Genomic DNA, 21918 nt, shown 5'->3' with positions numbered 1-21918 from the left:
CATTTTTCAAGTATCAAGGCCATGATAATGAAAAGAGGCTAAAGAAATGTGACAATTAAATGCAAGGAGTGACTCCAAACCAGATCCTTTTACTATAAAGGACCTTTTGTGGGGACAATACATAAACTTGAATGCGTTCTGAGGTTTAAATGGTAGTAATAAGTCCATGTTAAATTCCTGATTTTAATGGTTCTATTTACATAGAAAAATGTTCTTGTTTGTAGGAAATACCAAAGTATTTAGGGGTGATGGAGCATCAGGTCAACAACTTACTCTCTCGAATGGTTGGGTAGTTGGGGAAATGTTCTTTATATAATACTTGCAACTTCTCTGTCAATTTGAGATTATCTCAAAATGTTAAAGTTACTTTTTTTTTTTTTTGAGACAGAGTTTTGCTCTTGTTGCCCAGGCTGGAGTGCAGTGGTGCAATCTCGGCTCACTGCAACCTTCAGCTCCCGGGTTCAAGTGATTCTCCTGCCTCAGCCTCCTAAGTAGCTGGGATTACAGGCACCTGCCACCACACCCAGCTAATTTTTTGTGTTTTTAGTAGAGACGGAGTTTCACCATGTTGGCCAGGCTGGTCTTGAACTCCTGACCTCAGATATCCACCTACCTTGACCTCCCAAAGTTCTGGGATTACAGATGTGATCCCTGTAATTACAGGGATTACTCTATTTTGCCACCACGCCTGGCCCAAAAGTTACTTTTAAAATATCACTTTAAAATATTTAAGATTCCTGATATAGCTGTTGAATCATAATGCCAATAATGGCCTTTGGCATGCGAATCTCTTCTTTTGACTTCGTTTTAAACAATTGGTTGAAAAAAGATTGATTAATTTTGAATAATTTCACAGTTGAGAACACTATTTATAGCACAGGTCATTATTATATAGATTTGACTATGTCCTTCATCAAATTATGTGCTCTGAAATGACTACATGCAGTCAAAGCCTGTCATGCCTGGATTGCTTCTCTATGAGAATGTGAATTGCCCTATTGTTAAGAAGTCCCTCTGTACTTCATAAAGTCGTCACTTTTACTTTTTTCATGCTTTGATCGATGACCCCCAAATACATTTTTACATAATAAGCTTTAATTATTCAAACTATTCTGTCCTTATATCTTCATAAGCATTATAGTTAATATATGGCCAACACAAAAACCTGCACACCGATGTTTATAGCAGCTTATTCATAATTGCCAAAACTCTTTTTTGTAGGGGGATAAGATTAAAGCATTCGAAACAATTGGACAACCAATATGTGATGAAATTTAATTAACTGCTGGTTAGTGTAAATGGGTGGATCTGGGGCAAAGAGGTTAAAGTGGACTGCTTTTTGAAGTATTGATAGTTTTGAAGTTCTTATAGCTCTCTTCATTCTATTAAATGTTTATTTGTAGGGGTATAAATATACCAAATCAGATAATATTTCAAAACTTTAATTTTTAAATTAGCTTGGACACTTAAACAGATTCTTTCCTAGAAACATCTTTGCAAATAATGCCTAATTTTTCTTCAGAAAAGGAAGTAAAAAGATATTAATTAATAGAATTTTAAGAGGAGTAGAGTCTCACCTAGATGTAAGCCAATAAAATCTGAGTCAGGAATTCCAACAAGGCTGGAGCCCAAATTTCAGGAGGAAGTGACGGTGGTGAGGGGGAATGGTAGTGATGGAGAAGGAGTTTCAGAAGTCGGGGAAGGTATGGAAACCCAGAATGGGACTTCTGGATTAAAGATGGGATTTTAACTGCATGTTCTCACTCATAGGCAGGTGTTGAACAATGAGAACACATGGACACAGGGAGGGGAGCATCACACACTGGGGTCTGTTGGGGGGAAATAGGGGAGGGGCAGCAGGGGGTAGGGAGGTTGGGGAGGGATAACACGGGGAGAAATGCCAGATATAGGTGACAGAGGGATGGAGGCAGCAAACAACATTGCCATGTATGTACCTATGCAACAATCCCCCACGATCTGCACATGTACCCCAAAACCTAAAGTACAATTAAAAAATTTAATTTAATTTAATTTAAATTAATAAAAAAAAGGAGAAGAAGATAGGGTTTTAAAAAGGCTGAGTGCTGGTGAGTGGCCCAGTGTTGAGCTGAGTTAGAAAACTCATGTGGTGAGGCTCTTGGGGAAGGATGGAAATGAAGGCTAATGAGCTATCTGGCTTCTTGCACCCTACTGTTCCCCCAGAGTCTCAGTAGTGTTGCTGCTACGCTTCCAGCTGGTCAAGCCAGTTCAGAAGATTCTCTCCGATCTACCCCTAAAGTACACGTCAAATATGTTCACTTCTCTCCTCTCTGCTGACACCATTCAAGATGAAGCCTCATTTGTTTATCACCTGGAGCACTGCAAAGTTTCCTAATCAGCAGCCCAGCTTTCCCTCTTACCCTCCCCTCAAGTCTCTTACCCAACAGCACCCCACCCCAGTAGCCAGAATTATGTGAACAAAGCATACCTCTTTCTTAAGTGACCCCTTGGCTTCAAATCCTTCATTGATTCCCCTTTGCATTTTAAATAAAACCCAGACTTCTTCCCTTTACCCAAAGATACTTCTCTACCTCATCAACCTCAGCTCATGTCACTCATCCCCGCTCGCTGGGCTCCATCACCACAACCTTCCCAGAGTTCCCTGATCCTCAGCTTGATCCTCTTCCTCACCACTTCACCCACCACCACCACCTCCCCATTTCTACCTCTGCTACTCTCATGGGTGATTTCCTTTTCTTCCTCCAGGTCTCAGCTTAAATGGCACCATTTTACAGAGGCCTCCCACTAACTACCCCATGTGCAAAGCCCCAGCACACAGTTATTTTGCATGATATCACCTGTTTTCTTTCTTTTTGGACCTCTCCATAAATTGTAATTATTAACTTGTTCAGTGTATCCTCCCTGGGAGATGGTAATCTCCGCTAGAGCAGGGACTCTGTTTCATTCAGTGCTGCGTGTATAAAATCTTGCACATGGCAACTATCGAATATAGAAATGATCACAAGCACCTGCTTTCCTGTTATCCTCTTTGTCTTCTTCTTCCTCTAATACTAATACAGGAGTTATTAAGAAATCACTTTAGGCAGTTAGAAAGGGCAAAAGAGGTGGGGCAATATGGTTCACACCTGTCATCCCAGAATTTTGGGAGACCAAGGTGGGCAGATCACCTGAGGTCAGGAGCTCAAGACCAGCCTAACCAACATGGTGAAAACCTGTCTCTACTAAAAATACAAAATTAGCCAGGCATGGTGGTGCATGCCTGCCATCCCAGCTACTTGGGAGGCTGAGGCAGAAGAATCACTTGAACCCAGGAGGCGGAGATTGCAGTGAGCCAAGATTGTGCCATTGCACTTCAGCCTGGGCAACAAGAGCAAAAACCTCACCTAAAAAAAAAAAAAAAAAGAAAGAAAGGGTAAGAGAGTTCTCAGTGGAATTTTCCTTTAATAAAAAGCAGCCCCAAACCATTTCTTTTCTAACAGAAAACCTGAAAAGTCAAGCTGCAAGCACAGATAAGCAAGCTAGAAGCTTTCTTATGTAAATGCCGAAGCCAGACAAATTCAGTATTACAATTCCCACTCCTTTTTCCTTGTCACTACATACGTGGGTGTCATGGCACCAGCCAGGTAAAGCCACAGTGCAGGTGTCAGGGCAACAACCAGGTAGAAGCCACATTTGCATAATAAAGGATTAGGCTGGGAAGGCCATTCGCTTTGGTCTTTTCCCGCAGGCTATGTAAATGGCACACCTGGTCAAACCAATCTCCAGGGCTTTGTGTAAATCAATCGCCGCCTCCTCAAGACTCTGTACAAAATCAATCGCGTTCTACCCCAAAACCCAGAAACCCTCTTTTGGGCGACCTGCTTTCTCAGCATGAAGAAGCTTTCTCTCTCTTTCTTCTTTTTTGTCAACTAAACTTTCCTCTCCTTAACCCACTCCACGTGTGTATCCATGTCCTTAATCACCTTGGCTTGAGACAGTGAACTACAGGTATTTCCCCAGACAATGAAATCGTTTCAATACCAGACCAGCCTTGATTCTGAGCCCATAGTAAGAATACAACAAATTTCTGTTTTTCAAAATATTGGCCGAAAACTGTTTGTAGAAGAAGGTGATTGGATTGAACTGTAAAGTATGGGCAGGCATTTCATAAAAGAGATGAATGGAGAAGACATTCTGGGAGAAAGAGCATGAACAAAGGCAAAGAGGGAAATTTTGGCATCTTCCGGAATCATGGAAAAGAACACCCTAAGAGGTGAAGGTTCCTGGAAAATAATTGGCATGAGGGTTGTATAAACCAGGATGGGAAAGACAAATGATTGTAAAATGTCAGGGAGAAACTGCTCTTTGCCATGCCTTTGTATTAACCGCCTTCAAACTTTGTGTCTTCTCCCCTTTTCCTCAGTTTCTCATGGGGGTGGACAGGATGTCAAGTGCTCCCTTGGCTACTTCCCCTGTGGGAACGCCACGAAGTGCTTGCCTCAGCTGCTGCACTGTAACGGTGTGGACGACTGCGGGAATCAGGCCGATGAGGACGACTGTGGTGAGTGAAGCCCCCACGGTCACGGTGAGAGAAAGGGGCAGAAAGGACTGAAGGTGAAGTTGCTGAGGCTTCTCCCAACAAAAAAAGAAATGGGAAAAAAGAAAACCAAAGTGAAATACAAGACATATGTTGCTTAAGGAAATCTTACACTTATTTCAGTAGCTTCCAATATCCACTCTTTTTTTTCCTTCTTTCTAAGACCGGTTCTTGCTCTGTCACCCAGGCTGGAGTGTAATGGCGCAATCTCAGCTCCCTGCAACCTCCGCCTCTCGGGTTCAAGCGATTCTCCTGCTTCAGCGTCCCGAGTAGCAGGGATAACAGGCATGCAACACGCCGGGCTAATTTTTGTATTTTTTTCTTTTTAGTAGAGACAGGGTTTCGCCATGTTGGTCAGACTGGTCTCAAACTCCTGACCTCGTGATCCGCCCACCTTGGCCTCTTAAAGCACTGGGATTACAGGCATGAGCCACCACGTCCAGCCTGTATACACTCCTCTCTACGTAATAGTATCACAGCCAATATTTCAGGCAAGTAGCGGTTGCACATAGAGTAAGTTTTAACCAAGATTTTCCAACCGGCAGCCCACAGGCCACATGTGGCCCAGGACACCTTTGAATGCGGCCCAACACAAATGCATCAGGTTTCTGAAAGCATTAGATTTTTCTGTGATTTTTTTAAAGCTCATCAGCCATCATTAGTGTAAGTTATTTTCTGTGTGGCCCAAGGCAACTCTTCTTCCAATCTGGCCCAGGGAAGCCCAAAGATTGGACACCCTTGTAATGACCCACCAAACCTGCCCAGATAAGGTGTTAGAGGCAGAATGCTGTTGAAATTGAGACTACGATCTCTGGAGCCACATTGCCCAAGTTGGAACCTGGGTACAAGAATAACCAATTACGTAAACTTGAGAACATTTCGTAACCTCTCTGTGCCTCAGTTTCCTCATTTTATAAACGGGCGTGGTAATTGTGCCTATACTGTAAGAATTCAGGAAGATAAAGTGTAAAGAATTAGAAGATTGCTGGGCATCTAGGAGGTGTTATCTAATTGTGGGATGCTTTCCCTCTTTCTTATCTTTGGGAAGAAAAGTGAGTCCTCCTAAAAGGGACAAAACCAACAGTATGTAAATATAACTTACTTACTATTTAACCAGTAACCATACCTATGGATTTATAAAGCTGGTAAGTAGGGGTTCTGGCCAATTTAAACATCTGGGAAAACAGCTTTCCATTAGAATTTTGTTCATACTTCTGAAGCCTTAAAAATACAAAGTTAGAACCTGAATTGTTTGGACCTGAGTCACTGGGAAACTAAGCTCGGTTAATAATGTAAAATAGATTCATCACCTGCCAAGAAATAAGGTATTATTTTAGGAGGACAAAAAGATGCATAACTGTTATATCCGAGCAAGTTGGAAGGAAAGCACCACACTCGGAGTTCCAATTGTGAGTCCTTTATTGCCAGCGACCAAGAGACAGCTAATGCTTAAAATTCTCTCAGCCCCGAAGAAGGGGCTTGATTTCTTTTTACACCTTGCTTAAGATAGGGGAGGAGGAGCCTAGCTGAAGCAGAATTTACAGAAGCAGAACAAGCAAGTTAGATAAGGAGGCTGGTTACCAAGAGGGGTATTCGGTACTTGCCATACAATCAGTTAAGGGGGTATTCACAATAGCAAGTGGGCTTGCCAAGCAGGATATGGCTACAATGGTTATATGTCTCTATAGTTCTAAGCACAGCATGACCCAGCACAGTAGTATGACCCAGGTATGCACTCAAGGGAGAAATGGCAGGAGGGGTGAGGCAGAGGTTAAGATGGACTCTGTCTGGCTCTCAGCAAGATGGAGTCTGTCAGGCTAACACAGGGTAGGTTAGCACATAACAATGTTAATAGCCAAAGTGTCGCATAAATAATATATGCTAATGAAGCCTTGCTGTGATCACTTCCGCAGGAATTTCAGGCTTTTTAAGAAACCACCTTGAAGGAATTAAATTTTTGTTAACACAAAATAAGATGAATACCAGGCTTGAATATCCTCCTACCTGTAAAAAATCAGCTAGGCCACACAAGCAAAACTTAACTGAGCTTATTTCCTGAAGGTAACTGAAACTTGTTTCTTGTAAATGTCTCTGATAATCACAAGCAAAACTTAAATCATCTTTCTAAAATGGTATAAGGTAAATCACTTTTAACCAATCCCCTATCACCTGGAAATCCCATTGTAAAAACCAGTCATGGAAAAGGGTGAAGAACTTCCTCATTTTCACTTTATGAGCCATCCTATAATACATGCCTCTGAGCTTTCTTACTGCCTGGGCTGAAGTCCCCCTGATATCGAGCCGTACTTTCTCTTGCTGTATGATAATATAGTTTTAAATAAAACTTGATCTAATTTTATTTTTGACGCTTCCTAGTTTGAAACACTGTTTGTATGTGTTGTGAACAACTCAAGTATAACCACACTATCTAAACTACTGAGCTTAAGCTGCAATTGTATTTGATTTGGATGGCCATAAATATGTTTTCATTTTTTTAAAACAAAATCTTGTTAAAATAAATTAATATTACATAATTTTTTAATTAGATGAAACAGTGTTCTGCCCACTGCCAGCCAGTTCCCCCTCGACCTGCTGGCAATTCAAATAGAGAGTTCTAAACAGAGTAACAGGAAAACTTCACTCCAATTAAAATGGCAGCAGGAAGCAGGAAAGGAGGGTGGTAGGAATAGCAAATTTACCACCAAATGTAGCTTCTCAGTGGAAAAAAGCTTGGGAACTCTAGCTTTAGTGTTAACTTTAAAGAGGCCAAGTGGCAAAAGTAGCAATCCTTACAGTAATAATCCTTAAAATCATGCAAGCTTCTCAGGATTCACCAAAAAGCAAATTAAGACAGAGGCAATAGGGCATTGGGGTTTTAGAGAGCAAGTTCAATAGTCAGAGTTAAATTTTAGCTATAAAGGAAGGCAAAAAAATGGCTGTTTTCTTTTCTATAAAAGGGGAGTAGTAAGAGAATCCATTTTCGTGGGTTGTTAACAGGAGTCCATGAGACAATGATGTATCTGAGGTGCTTAGCAGAGTACAGATGCTACGGGCTAAATGCTTGTGTCCCCCATAAGGTTCCTATGTTGAAGCCCTATCACCCAGTGTGATAGGATTTGGAGGTGGGAATTTGGGGATGTAATTAGGAATACATGAGGTCATAAGCGGGGATTAGTATCCTTATGAGTCCCAAAGGAGCTTGCTTCATGTCTCCACCATGTAAGGAAACAACAAGAAAAGTGCTGTCTGTGAACCAGAAAATGGGCCATCACAAGGCCTGACTTTACCAGCACCTTGATCTCGGACCTTCCAGTTTCCAGAACTATGAGAAATAAACGTATATGTTTAAGCCACCCAATCTATGCTACTTAGTTATCATAACCTGAGCTGACTAAGACAACAGGACATGAAATTAGCACTCAATAAATGTTACCTAGTCTATCAGTTAGTTGTAGTTATTTTATGAACATAATGACCTAAAAGTAACCATTATTTAGCTTATCGTTCCTGGGGTCAGCAATTTTGGATGGATCCACTGAGATCAACTAGGCAGTTCTGGTCTCAGCTGGATTTTCCTATACACCTGCGGTCATCTATGGATCAGCTATGCCATGATGCCTGGGACCTTGTCTGTATCCTTAATTCACCATTGCCAACATTTGAAAACCCTCAAGTCCAGTTTTGGAAAACTGGGGAAAAAGGGACATGTCTAGGTAAAAAATCACTATTTCAATTTGTTGCTGATCTTCTTATGCCGGAATCACATAACTTTCTTGAAATTCACCTAGACTAGTAGATCTCCAAAAGTAGTCCTGAGACCAAATTCATCAACATCACCCAGGAAGTTGTTAGAAATACAAATTTTGGCCGGGCCCAGTGACTCACACCTGTTAAATCCCAGCACTTTCAGAGGCCAAAGTGGGAAGATTGCTTGAGCCCAGGAGTTGGAAGGCCAGACTGGGCAACATGTCAAAAACCTGTCTTAATTTTGTTTAAAAAAAAAAGGAAAAAAATAATTATTTTAAAATATTTATCTAAAACTTTTAAAAATGAAATAGAAATTCTCAGGTTCCATCCCAGACCTATTGAATTAAAAGCTCTGTTTCAATAAGAGCCTTGTGTCATTCTAATACACACAAAGTTTTGAGAACCATGAACCTAAACCCAATGAGCAGAAAATCAGGAATGTAAGCAAAATGGTAGCAAAACAGAGATACATTAGAATCAAGTTTTCCATATGGTAAGTAAGCATTCTAACTTGCTCACAAACTCCATTGTTATCAACTATCTACAATTTTTAGCTCCTCTTGGAAAACCAATGATATTCTACTAGTGACAGTCATCTAGAAATAGAAGAAAAAAAAAAAACTCTGTTCAAAATCTCAAAGATGCCCAATTGGCATGCTACTGCTGTCCATGCAAAAATAGGCTGGAACTTTCCAGGAAGGATGGCAGAATTTCATCACCATCTTTAGAGTCCAGGTGATGGAAAAATTATGAGATGCAGTAATTTTTGCTTGTCTCTAATTGCTTTAATTTCCCTTGCCAGCTGTGTGGTTTTTCCTTCATTTTATAGTATCTGGATCATTTATGCTCCCAAGGCTGTTCTCTTTTTTTTCTTTCTGTCTTTTTTTTTTGAGGTGGAGTTTCGCCCTGTCGCCCAGGCTGGGGTGCGGTGGTGCGATCTCAGCTCACGGCCACCTCTACCTCCTGGAGTCTAGTGATTCTCCTGCCTCAGCCTCCCTAGTACCTGGCACAGGCCACCACACCTGGCTAATTTTTTGTATTTTTAGTAGAGACAGGGTTTCACTGTGTTAGCCAGAGTTGTCTCAATCTCCTGAACTTGTTCTCTACCCACGTCAACCTCCCAAAGTGCTGGGATTACAGGCATGAGCCACCATGCCTGGATTTTATAACTTTGATCCTTACTGGTAAGCTTCAATATAGAAATGTATAGATGTTTCCTGAGTTATGCCATTTTATATAATTCCCATATAATTCCATATGTTTTTGTCATGTGTCACTAATCTATTCTCTACTCAGAACTGTCATAGACACAATCAAACAGCATAAGGACCAAAAAAAATTTTTTAAGCCATCAGAGCAATGTTTGATCAGAGCAAAGACAAACCCAGAAAGGAGGGAACTTTCAGTTTTTCAGCTAGAACTGTGATACCTGAGAGGGTACGTCTGGGTAAATACCAAAGGAACCTGGTAACAAAAAGTTGAGGATTATTCTTTAGGAATCATTTGTGTTCATTTTCAAATGAGTGCAAACGCAGTAGCAAAAATGTTAAAGAAGCATCAAATTCTCAGATGCTATTAAATTAGTTCACTACTTCTAGGTTTCTATTTAAAAGAAACTCTTTGCATTTCCAGATTAGAATTTGCTCTAGCATCCCTTGTTATAAGCAGAAGGCTGTGCTAAATGAGGGCTCCCCCTCATGGTTACATTAACCAAACCTTATCCTAGAGACAGGTTGAATTACTAGACTGAGAAGACCAGCGTTCTGGTACTGCTCCTCTGCACTCTTGTTCTTTAGCACTTTAGCAGCCTTGTCTACAGGAAAAGGATAAAGGCCTTTGTCAGTCTGTTTACATACTGGCAATTCTGTAGCCCACAGGGGAAATGGAAAACCCCTTCTAATACATTTTGGGTAGTTTAGTGCATTCGTACCTGCCAAAAATTAACATGCAAATAATGTGACCTTATTTGGAAATAGGGTTTTTGCAAATATAATGCAGGTAAAGACTGACATCATACTAGATCAGGGTGAGCCCTAGATCCAATGACAGTGTCCTTGCAAGAGATAGGGAATGGCATACAGAGATGCTGGAGAGAAGAAGGCCATGTGAAGACAGAGGCAGAGACCGGTGTGATGCTGCCGCAAACCAAGGAACACCAGGGGCCATCAGAAGCTGAAAGCAGCAAGGATAGATTCTGCCCCAGAACCTTCTGAGACGCCGTGACCCCGCTGACACCTTGGTTGCAGACATCTGGCCTCCAGAACTGTGAGAGAACAAACTTCTCTTGTTTGTTTTTTTTTTTTTTTTTTTTTGAGACAGTCTCGCTCCGTTGCTAGGCTAGAGTGCAGTGGGGCAACCTCCGCTCACTGCAACCCCCACCTCCCGGGTTCAAGCGATTCTCCTGACTCAACCTCCCAAGTAGCTGGAACTACAGGTGTGCGCCACCACACTCAGCTAATTTTGTTTTGTTTTGTTTTAGTAGAGACAGGGTTTCACCATTTTGGCCAAGATGGTCTCGATCTCTTGACCTCATGATCCGCCCGTCTCGGCCTCACAAAGTCCTGGCATTACAGGCATGATCCACTGCGCCCAGTCAACTTCTCTTATTTCAAGTCGCCAAGTTTGTGGGAATTTGTTACTGCAGCCCTGGGGAACAATGCAGGTAGGACAGGGCATGGAGAAGGGCTATCTTCTGTGGACCTAAGTAAATATTAAGGCCGACATAAAGTCCTGGTCCAGATTAAAGCGAGCCTTCGAATTTAGTCTTAGTGAGTTTTGGACAGTATTTCCAATGAGCTGTTCTCATGCATAATTGTAAGTGGCACAAAACCTCCTAAAGATGATTTTGCTTCACTGTTCACCTGCAGTTCTGGGTTGTATTAAACTTGAACCACATGCGTTTTACCAGGTGTTTTGTACTCTTTTATGGAGAGTCAGGTATGGCTATAGGAGGCATGGGGGAGGCTCAGAAACACAAAAGTTTATTATTCTCACAGGTTGTAGAGACAGGAGGCAGGGCATACCACACAGGGCTAGATGGGAAAGACACCAGGGTGCTCAGGAGGAGGAAGACAGGGGTGAGAGGGGATGCATCCGGCCAGAGCTTTTAGTGGGGTTTCCAAGGGAAACGCAAGGCAGGGCTGGGTGAGCAGCTTAAGATGCACTGATTTGAATAATTTTGGAAGGTTCTAAACTCCAGGGGTAAGCCTTACTTCCCTACCTGGTCCTTACCTCCCTGCTGCCTGGCCCTAGGATGACGAAGGCGGAGGAGTATTGCCTCCAGGGTGTGTGGGCGAAGAGGAGGTCTGGGTCTCCATTGGTTAGCTTGCATATCAAATGCATGCTCTGAGCACCCTTTGCCCAAACAAACCCTGGGAAAGACAATCTGTTCCTCGCCTAGAAAGGTTTTTTTAAAAGATGTTAAACATCCAGTGGGCAGGGTGGAAAGGCCAAGTTCGGCAGATAACCTGAGGTTAGGAGTTACTTAGATTTCAGTTTTAAAAAGGTAAATTATTTTAACTTTCCTTTTAAAATATCATATATAAGAGATTAGACAAACTTCCAAACCTAAAATGGCAAGTATAATAGTATTTCCATTTTGAGTGCTTTATACATTTTACTTCATTTAATCTTCATGGCAATCCAAGAGAAAGGTACAATTTTTGCTCCCTTTAAAGATGGGGAAATTGATTCACTGTGCTACGCATGGTGGATGTCTGTTTTGCATTGTTTTAAAGGAATGGTTGTGGCTGGGTAGTTTATGAACCAAAGAGGTTTCTTTGGCTTATAGTTCTGCTTACTGTACAAAAAGCAGGGTGCCAGCATCTGCTCAGCTTCTGGTGAGGGCTCAGCTGCTTCCACTCATCGCAGAAGGCAGAGGGGAGCCAGTGTGTGCAGAGATTACATGGGAGAGAGGAAGCAGGAGAGAGAAGGGGTAGTACCAGGCTCTTTTTAACAGCTAGCTCTCTTTTGAACCAATAGAGTGAGAGAGAAGTCATTCACCTTCAAGGGACAGCATTAATCTATTCATGAGTGACCCACAATTGTGATCCAAACTAGGACCCACCTCCCAATACTCCTAATACCATCACATTGGGGATTAAATTTTAACATGGGGTTGGGTGGGAACAAACATCCAAATGATAGCAGCAGACATGGCAATCAGTTCAACTTCTCAAGTGAGTAAGAAATGTAAATCTTTATTTTTCTGTGTCCAGTTTATGCTACAAGTCTCCGTTCTTCGAAGTGGTAGAAGTCTAAACCAAGGCAGTTAAAGGTCTGATTCATTTTCCTTCACCTGGGATTGCAATTGAGCTCAACAATCTCTGTGGTGCCAGGACATTGTGTAGGGGATCTGGTTGTCTGTTATCAGCTGAGGATAGCAGCATCCTCTAAGATGTGCATAAGTCTATCTGGTCCTCTGCCATAAGTCACCACTCTGTCATCTCCTGCCTGTCTTAGGCCCTTCCACATCCAGTGCCACTCCTGCCTACATCTGTGGCATTCTGGGGCTCACAGGAAACATTTAGTACTCCTGAGCCAGGCTGAGCCCAGGAGAACTTTCAAGCTCATATTTCAGTCCATCTGCCAAGGCCCTTATGGCCATTTCTACTCTACTATTCCCATGTCAAGCCAGAGTGTGCAGTAATTCTGTGGGTCCTGCCATACGTATGGCCTCTACTTAGCAAAGGACATCAGGCTACCCCTGCCCCAGAGCCCAGAAACCAATGTGGGAAATGTGTGGTTTCCCCTACATTCAGCCCAAGGAAGAGGGAAGGAAGAAAGACCCCTCCACTCTCTCTTTCTGGTACAAGGTTTTTGTTCAGTCTGAGAACAGCAAAGCTCAACTGTTCTCTTTTTTGGTTTTCCAGATCTATTGTCAGTGATCAAATTTAAGCATTTAAAAATCAAATACCAAGAAATTTGACTCCCTTATTATCTGTAAACCTCTGTGCCATCCCTTTCATGCAGTTAAAGTGGGAAATTCTGGCTGTCTAAAATAGGAAAAGGGGCAGAAATTGCAAGGAATTTAAGAGAAAGAAAACTTTGTTAATACCCCAGAGCATTTTTCCCGTCACTGGCCTGGCACGCACTAATCCATGAAATTAGATAAGCAGTACTTATTTATGGGTGCGATGGTGATGATACATGTTTTCAAATAAGATTACAAGAATGTTTGAAGTATATCAAGTACTTTTTAAATTTTTAATTGGTCCTGCCTTTAAAATTCTGGAACATTAATTATTCCATCATTTCCAAAGTACAACTTTCTATACAACTATCAGAATGACGGCAATGCCAGGTGGTTTGCTGGAGATGTTAGCTGTTCTCATTTTAGAATATCCCACTGAAGTTGGTGGTTTGTCTTTTTTTCAAGTTAAAAACGCAGAAGGATACACGTTGCATGCCTGTATCAAAATATCTTATATACCCCGAAATATATACATCTACCATGTACCCATAAAAATTAAAAATGTAAATAAAACACATGAGGAAAAGTGACGTGGGCCATAAATATGTGTGTTAAAGTATAATCATGCATTGTATTTTCAAATTTTTCTGGTTTTCTATTTATTATTCTCAAAACAACTTTGCAAATACCTAAGTAGCTGAACTTTAGGCTTTTCTGAAAATACAGAGCTGGCTTTAATCTCAAATTTGTTTATTTGTGTTTTTCCAGTGATATTTATACAATGTATGGGTTACCACCACAAAGATTTTCCTCTCAGGACACTGCCTCTTATATAGGACACAAAATGTAATTCATTAGTGGCCTCAAATTCCTTTAAAAGATGCCCAGGATAATGTCATATCCTTTAATTTCCATAAAGAGTTACTTCCAAAATGTATTAAGACCCCAGAAAAAGGTATATATATTCTGTCCCACAAACTTATGTTGTCATTAATTTTAAAGAAACTCCACACAGTTTGATGAGTTGCTCTGCCTGGCCAGCCTGCATTCCAAGGTTTACTCTAGTGGCCCAGGGCACCTCTGTTCTTGGGGATAATAACTTCATTTTACTTTATGAGCAAAAGATGTTCCACTGTGTTCCAAGAATGAGTACTGAAAGTTCAGTAAATATGTGAGAATCAGAAAGGCTCCACTTTTGCAGGGTGTAGTGGCTCATGCTTGTAATCCCAGAACTTTGGAAGGTCTAAGCAGGCAGATCACCTGAGGTCAGGAGTTCAAGACCAGCCTGGCCAACATGGTGAAACCCCATGTCTACTAAAAAATATAAAAATTAGCCAGACATGATGGCATGTGCCTGTAATCCCAGCTACTCGGGAGGCTGAAGCAGGAGAATCGCTTGAACCCAGGAGGTGGAGGTTGCATTGAGCTGAGATTGCACTTTTGTACTCCAGCCTAGGCAACAAGTGAGAAACTCTGTCTCAGAAAAAAAAGAAAGAAGAAAGAGAGAGAGAGAGAGAAGGAAGGAAGGAAGGGAGTGAGGGAGGGAGGAAGGAAGAAAGAAAGGAAGGGAAGAAGAAAGAAAGAGAAGGAAGGAAGGAAAAGAAAGAAGGAAGGAAGGCAGGCAGGCTCCACTCTGCGTAAATCCAAGCCTCATAAATTATAAATCAATCACTTACTCATTATCAATAAGCATGTATACTTAGTAAACTATCAGATTTAGCCTTTCATTTTCATGAATGATCATACCATTTAACACGACATCATCACACATTCTTTGTTCTGGCTTCTTCTCTGACAGAGGCGTAAGTCCCTCAACTAAACATCAAGGTAGCCCAGGAGTGACCCTGCAAATCGACAGGAACGTTTCTGAGGACTACCTGCATCTGAGCCACCTGGGGGCTGGTAAAAGATGCTGAGTCCTAACCCTCCACCCCAGAAATGCTAATCGAGTATGTAGGAGTAAAGCCCAGGCATCTGCATTCACATGCAGTGGAGAAAATTTTATCATCCAATTCGTAACACCTAGAAAAATGATTAGCCTAAATCAGAAGTTTTTAACTTTGGCAGGCATCTAATCACTTGAGACTTGTTAAAACACAGATTGCTGGGCTCTCAGGTTGCAGAGCTTCTAATTCAGTGCCTCTGAGATAAGGCCCAAGAATTTGCTTTTCTTTCAAGTTCCTTGGTGATGCTGTTGCTGATGCTGGTCCCAGATCTACACTACGAAAACCACTGATCTAGACGAATAGTCTTTCTTGTGCAAATGCAAAAACAAACATTTTCCAAAATGCATTAAAAGGTGTCACATAGAAAGAGTTAAATTAAAGCTATTTCTTTATTGCCTGAGTTCTCACTTCATCATACCAGCATGCATTATTAATTCCAAGTGGGGATACAGGATGCAGCATTTCCCAAACATATTTTACCATAAAACTCTCTTCTCAAGGATAATCCTGCGAAGCTATTTCAGAAAAGCCTAATAAAGCATTATGACAAGTTAATGCACCCAGGAAACTTGGGTGCTTTATCAGGCTTTTCTGTCCCCAACCAAATCTCATCCTTTGTCCTCACCCCCGAATGCCAATGCCAGGAAATCTAACAACATGGGGGAGAAAGATGCCTTCTGTAGAATTCAAATTGGTATGCCTAACTCACTTGCCAATAAAACTAAATTATAACTAATACTTGGTGTAAGTGAAATCATGTTTTTGCATTTTATGTATTTTAAACACTTTACGAGGGCTAGTAAGAACTGGATTTCAATGATATTAAAATGATAGATTTCGTTGATATTGAAAGTACCTTATGGCATTTTGAACTGGATGATAAAAGAAAAAAAGGTAAAAGTACCTTAGTAGTCACTGAAGTATACAAAAATACATAGGTTAAAAAGATTATATCCCGGGCCGAGCACGCGGCCTGAAGACCGCGGGTGACTAGCATGCAGATACCCAGGCTCTTACTTTCTGTCCCTCCACTGACATGGCCTACTGGGTGGGGAGAGGGACTTCCAGACTTCAGCCCAACGCATGGGCACCTCGCTGCTCTTCCTGCTTTCAGTGCACAAACGGGAGCTGGACCTGGTTTTTCTGGATCATAACTATGCCAAGCCTTGGAGTGCCCACCCAGATGCCAGTAGCACCCATGTCACCCGCATGCTCTTTGTCACTCCCCAGCGGCAGCACGAAAGTACCATATGATTATTAAATACCTGTGAAGTATGTGTGGCCTGGTCCTATTTCCTCGCCTGTTTACAGGGAATCAGACATCCCAATAGATGTGGAGACTGTCACGTCAACCCCTGTGCCGCTCTATGACAATCAAAAGGCACGCAGCGTGATGAATGAGTGTGAACGGCATGTCATCTTCACCAGGACTGATGCAGATGCCCCTCCCCCACCAGAGACTGTGAGGAGCATGTCAACAGGACTGGCTGGACAATGGCCCAGAACAAGCTATTCAACAAGATCCTCAAAGCCCTGCAGTCTGACTGGCTTGCCCACTTGGCCAGTGAAGGGGCTTGTAATGAGCCAGTGCTGCGCCGTGTTGCTGAGGACAAGTGTGTGAGGAGAGTGCAGCCGGGTCTGGCAAGTGGGAGCTGGGACACCAAGCTGATCCAATGGCTGCACACCACCCTTGTGGAGACCTCGAGTCTGCCCATGCTGGCAGCCTACCTGGATGCTTTGCAGATGCTGAAGGGGAAGATCCCAACTTTGATTGACCGGATGCTCGTGTCATCCAACACGAAGACTGGGGCTGCAGGAGCTGAGGCCTTGTCTCTCCTACTGAAGAGGACCTGGGACCCTGCTGTGGGGGTGCATTCTCATAACAAACCAAGCAAACTCCCTGGCTCCCCACTGATTCTCATCGCTTTCTCTGGTCCCTCCAGCTGTGTTTCCCACTTCATGCCACCACTGATTCTGGCCATCTCAGCTCTCCTGCTTAAGCAAGGTCATCCCTGTAGCCACCCATCTGCTGAACAATGGCAGTAGGGTAGGAGTTCTACAGTGTCTCAAGCATATGACTGGGGCAGTGTGAAGCAAAGTGCTGGAGATTCACAGCCATTTCCCACACAAACCCATTATCTTGATTGGCTGGAATACCGGAGCTTGTGGCCTGTCATGTGTCAGTGATGGAGTACGTCACTGCACTTGTCTGCCTTGGTTTTCCTCTATTTACCGTGGATGGCCCCAGAGGGGAGGTAGATGATCCCCTCCTGGATATGAAGACTCCAGTTCTCTTTGTCATTGTTCAGAATTCCCTTCAGTGTCACCCTGAAGCCATGGAGGACTTTCAGGAGAGGATTCGAGCTGAGAACAGCTTGGTGGTGGTTAGGGGAGCTGATGACAATCTCAGAATAAGCAAAGCAAAGAAGAAATCAGGATTGACTCAGAGCATGGTGGACAGATGTTTTCAGGATGAGATTGTGGACTTTCTGACTGGAGTGCTCACTCTTGCTGAGGGTCACTTGGGCTCTAAACCTTGGGGTCAGGATGCGGAAAAGAAGAAGCCCCACGATGTGGCCTGCAGAGACTTGGTCTTTGAAGTCCCTGAGCAGGGCAGTCGACCTGCCTCCCCAGTCTCCAAGCTGCCCGCCTCACCCTCAGGCTCAGAGGATCTCTCCAGTGTGTCCAGCAGCCCCACGTCCAGTCCCAAGACCAAAGTGACCACAGTGACCTCTGCCCTGAAGTCCGGTCAGATTGAAGCTCTCAGCTGCTGAAGAGACATGTGCAGTGGACAGAAGCTGTGCTGATCCACAAACGAGCTCAAGTTCCTATTTCATCAGAACCAGTGGAGGAAGGAGATAAAGAGGATCTTAGGGTCCAACTGAAGCGACACCTTCCCTCGAGTCCTCTTCCTGACAGTAAGACCTCCAAGCGACTGAAGATTAAGGTGTCCCTTATCTCCCAAGGGGAGCTGGAGGGCCTTGTGCTCCTTCCCAAGGAAGTGCTCCAGAAGGTGGGAAGCCCATCACCATGACACTGGGGCAGGCTTCAGCAGGGGCCAAGGAGCTCACAGGGCTTCTCACCACAACCAAGTCCAGTGCTTCTGAAGGTGGAGTCTCAGCCAGCCCAGCCCCTTCAGTGGTCTCCGGTAGCACTGGACCCAGTGCCTTGCACACGCTGCAGAGCCACTTAGCGGCCACCTCTCCTGGAAGCTGCCTCCCAGGTGCCACATCAGCCAGCAGCCTCCTCCAAGGCCTCAGCTTCAGCTTACAGGATATCAGCAGCAAGACCTCTGGCCTTCCAGCAAATCTCTCCCCAGGACCAGCCCCACAGGCCACCAGTGTGAAGTTGCGTACCCCCATGCAGAGCCTGGGTGCCATCATCACAGGAACCAGCACCATTGTCCGTACCATCCTGTGGCCACCACTCTCTCCTCCTTGGGTGCCACTCCTGGTGGGAAGCCCACAGCCATCCACCAGCTGCTGACCAATGGGAGCCTCGCTAAGTTGGCAGGCAGCTTCCCTGGCCTGGCTCAGATCTCTACCAAGCATCAGGCTTGAAGGTCCCCACCACCATTTCTCTGACACTTTTTGGCCAGCTGAGCAGGATCACCGCGCTGAGCCCCATGGGCTCAGGATTAGCTCCATCTGAGGAGCCCCTTTCCCAGGTGCTGCCCTCCAGCTCACAGTGCCTGCCTCCAGCACCCTGAAGATGCCATGTGATATGTCCACCTTACCAAGTTGGTGATGGCTGTCTCGTGGTGTGCCCTGGGCACGTGTGTGGTCCTACTGAGTTGTCCACGTTTCTGAAGACCTCTTTAAGACCGTCATTTTTTCCTCTCTGCCAACTGTCTTCAGAGTTGGGCGGTTGAGGCTTCAGAGAAACCATTAGGTTAGGTGATATGGCACCAGCGAGGGAAACACCATCGTCCAGGATCTGCGAATCTGGTTCCTGGGCTCCCCAGCCTCCTCAGCAGATCTGACTGTGCACGGATCAGAGGCACTTCTTCCCCTGCTTAAGCTGTGGTTTGACCCAAGCGTCAGTATTGGACCGCCTGCTGCATAAGGAAGGTGTTTCCTTTTGGAGGTCTGTGCCAAACTCTGTGCCCAGTTAGGAGGAGACATCCATGTGGTCTGGGACTTCTGGGCTTCGGGAGTTAGAATGGAAAGCCCTTTGCTAAAGACTGGAGTCACTGGACTGCCAACTGGTGGTTCAGAGCCAGAAGGGCTTGTTTTGGACATCACTGTTGCCTTTGCTGAGCAGCCATGGGAGAGTGCTCCCCATGCAACTCCACGTTAGAAACCGTACCAGATACTGAGTAGCCTGCTGACACATGAAATCTTCCGGTTTTTGTTAGTATCATAATGAAGGCAAAGAGAACTGGGCTGTCATTTTCAGCCTCTTTGACTTACTCTAGATGTTAGGAGCAGTGGTTGCCAGGTGAAACCTGGCCCATTTGTCTTTTTCACCATGCTTTGGGTAGTTTCTGTATCCAGAGAAGCCGCAGATTCAGATAGGCTGAAGAAGAAGAATGGAACAGCAAAGGAAGTGGCTTGAAGGACATGCCAGTAAGCCCTGTGGTTTGGGCTTAGGTCTCTGCTCTGCCACCCAAGGAACTAGTGATTCAGCTGGAGATAAAGAGAAGAATTTGCAGAGTCAGAGAAGAAACCCCAACCCCTGAAAATGCTCTGTCTCCAGTCTCTGGAGGGGAATCAGGGACGACAAGCTAAGGTAGTATCTTGGCCATCCCAGGAAACTTGTGGCATCAGGATGATGAAGGCCATGCTTCAGTGTTTCTATTGCGTGAGACTTTTTGTCTTCCTGCTTAGAAGTGGGAAGATGATCGACAGTGACTCTACTATGCAGGGCTGTTGGTACCAGTGAGCCCTGTAGGTGGCAGTCCCTGGAGGAGTGGTCACAGAAGAGGGAGCTCTGAGCCCCTACTTATCTATTCATAACACCTGTGTGCAAAGATAGTTTTAGATTTGCTTTTGAAGCTATCCTCCAGAGCAGGCTCCCACACTTAGAATGTTTCAAGTTAAGGTAATAAATTAGGCAACCCAAGGGTAACTCTATTCAGTGTCCTTTTCTGTCACAGGAAGGGCTTAAATTAGAAACCATGGTCCTGACCCACAATACAATATGTATCTATACCAGGCCACCTGTATTCGATCTGGGAACCTTCCTGGACAGTCTGAGTGGCAGCCAGAAGGCAGTGCATAGTGTCTAGGAGTCTCAGGCAAGGTAGGTCAGGGTACTGTGGGCAGGAGGGATGTGTGTGATAGGAGAGGGTACCCTAAACACCATACCTTCCCTCCCTGACCTGAAAAGCTGATCTCAACAGGGAGTCACAGAGAATTAGGCTGCGTTTTGCATTAGCTGGTGATTTTCTGAAATTTCTTAAATTCAGGAAGTTTTCAGTAAACTTGAGGAAGGTATGAAGTCTAAGGAGGCATCCAGGAACCAGGGGTTTGATAGCTTTACGGGTAGGATCGTATCACACCAAAAGAGCAGAGGGCAATAAGACTATATGAGCTATGTGAAGCTTTTAGGAATCATTTAAGCCAGACAGAGCCCCAAACAAGCCATTCATGACTTAAGAAAAGTTGTTGGCTCAGTGTATGCTGGGGACAAAGAAAAACTAACAAGTTGACCTGCCTTTATGGGAAATTCTAGTGTGCTTGTAATGGATGACTTCCTTAGGTATGGTCTGTCCACCTTGAAGAACTCCACAACTGAAGAAGGGGAGCTATGAGAACATGGGTTGTTTTACACCTTGGACAGGGCAACAGATGAAGTGGTTGAGGCCTAGAGTCGTATTTTCCAGTTCCCTTCACAAACTATATTTTTTGAAATACAAAAGGAAGCTTTACCTATTTCATAGAAGACCTGGAATCCACAACCTCGGAAGGTGGTACTATTGGTAGAAAATGTGGAAGGATCAGGAAGGTCTTAAATTCTTGGATGACAGGCACATGTTGATGCCCTATGGAGATATCCTTGGGCTTTGAGGTCACTGAGGTAGGAAGACCTGCCTACTCTTGGCCCCAGCAGCACTACAGACTTGGGCTGGATGGGTTATAGAGCTGAGCAGCTGTGATGGTTCTGTTCTTACATTAGCAAAAACAATTTAAAACAACAATAAAAAAAGATTATTTCCTACTATACTCTCATAAGGAGATAAAATATATGCATCAATAAGCATAGCAGGAAGCAGATTACAATAAGTATAATAAGACAGTTATGAGCAAAATGTCCTTACGTTGGGACCATCTGCATTAATCTTATTTGAGTGCCTTAAAATACTTGATGGTCAACATCCAGCAACTTTGCTTAAAAGAAATACACCCTCTCTGATTCACAAGATGTTTATGTGACTAAATTCTAACTGTCCTCTAATGCAGTGTGAGAAGGACCCTAGTTGACTATGGCAAATCCCATAATGCAGTTCTTCCAAAACTTGCTTTAGGACCTAGGCCGCTTACGAAAAATATAGGTTCCCCAGACTCCATGCCGATCAAATAAATGAGAGTCTCCAGTGGAGGAGACTGTAAATTTGTGTTGTTGATAAATGTCCAGCTCCCAGTTTTTATTTTAGCATAAGGGAGACTGAGCTTTCTCTGAAGTGTCTTTAAGGACAGAAATCCAGTCATTCATTCATTCAGTCAAATGTTTAGTAACCTCATGCAGCATGCAAGAGCAGATTTTTCTTAATCTATATTTTTTAATTTTATTTG

At 43.6% G+C, this 21918-nt stretch overlaps 1 protein-coding gene and 1 pseudogene across 2 annotated transcripts in view; both read left to right on the top strand.

Annotated features, from left to right (window-relative positions):
- The window catches only part of RXFP1 (relaxin family peptide receptor 1), a 155879-nt gene that overhangs the window by 52580 nt on the left and 81381 nt on the right, over positions 1-21918 (top strand). Inside the window, exon 2 of the mRNA XM_032248564.1 lies at positions 4403-4540. Within this exon, the coding sequence (XP_032104455.1) occupies positions 4403-4540 (138 nt within the window). The remainder of the gene's footprint in view (positions 1-4402; positions 4541-21918) is intronic.
- Positions 16451-21326, top strand: LOC116530481 (annotated as a pseudogene). The gene has a single exon (XR_004260022.1). The product of XR_004260022.1 is annotated as a KAT8 regulatory NSL complex subunit 3 pseudogene (transcript).

Source organism: Sapajus apella, unplaced genomic scaffold, assembly GCF_009761245.1.
Source record: "Sapajus apella isolate SASKATOON/1434 unplaced genomic scaffold, GSC_monkey_1.0 scaffold67, whole genome shotgun sequence".
In the NCBI taxonomy this organism is placed as follows: Eukaryota; Metazoa; Chordata; class Mammalia; order Primates; family Cebidae; genus Sapajus; species Sapajus apella.
This window is presented reverse-complemented; position numbering and strand designations above follow the sequence as displayed.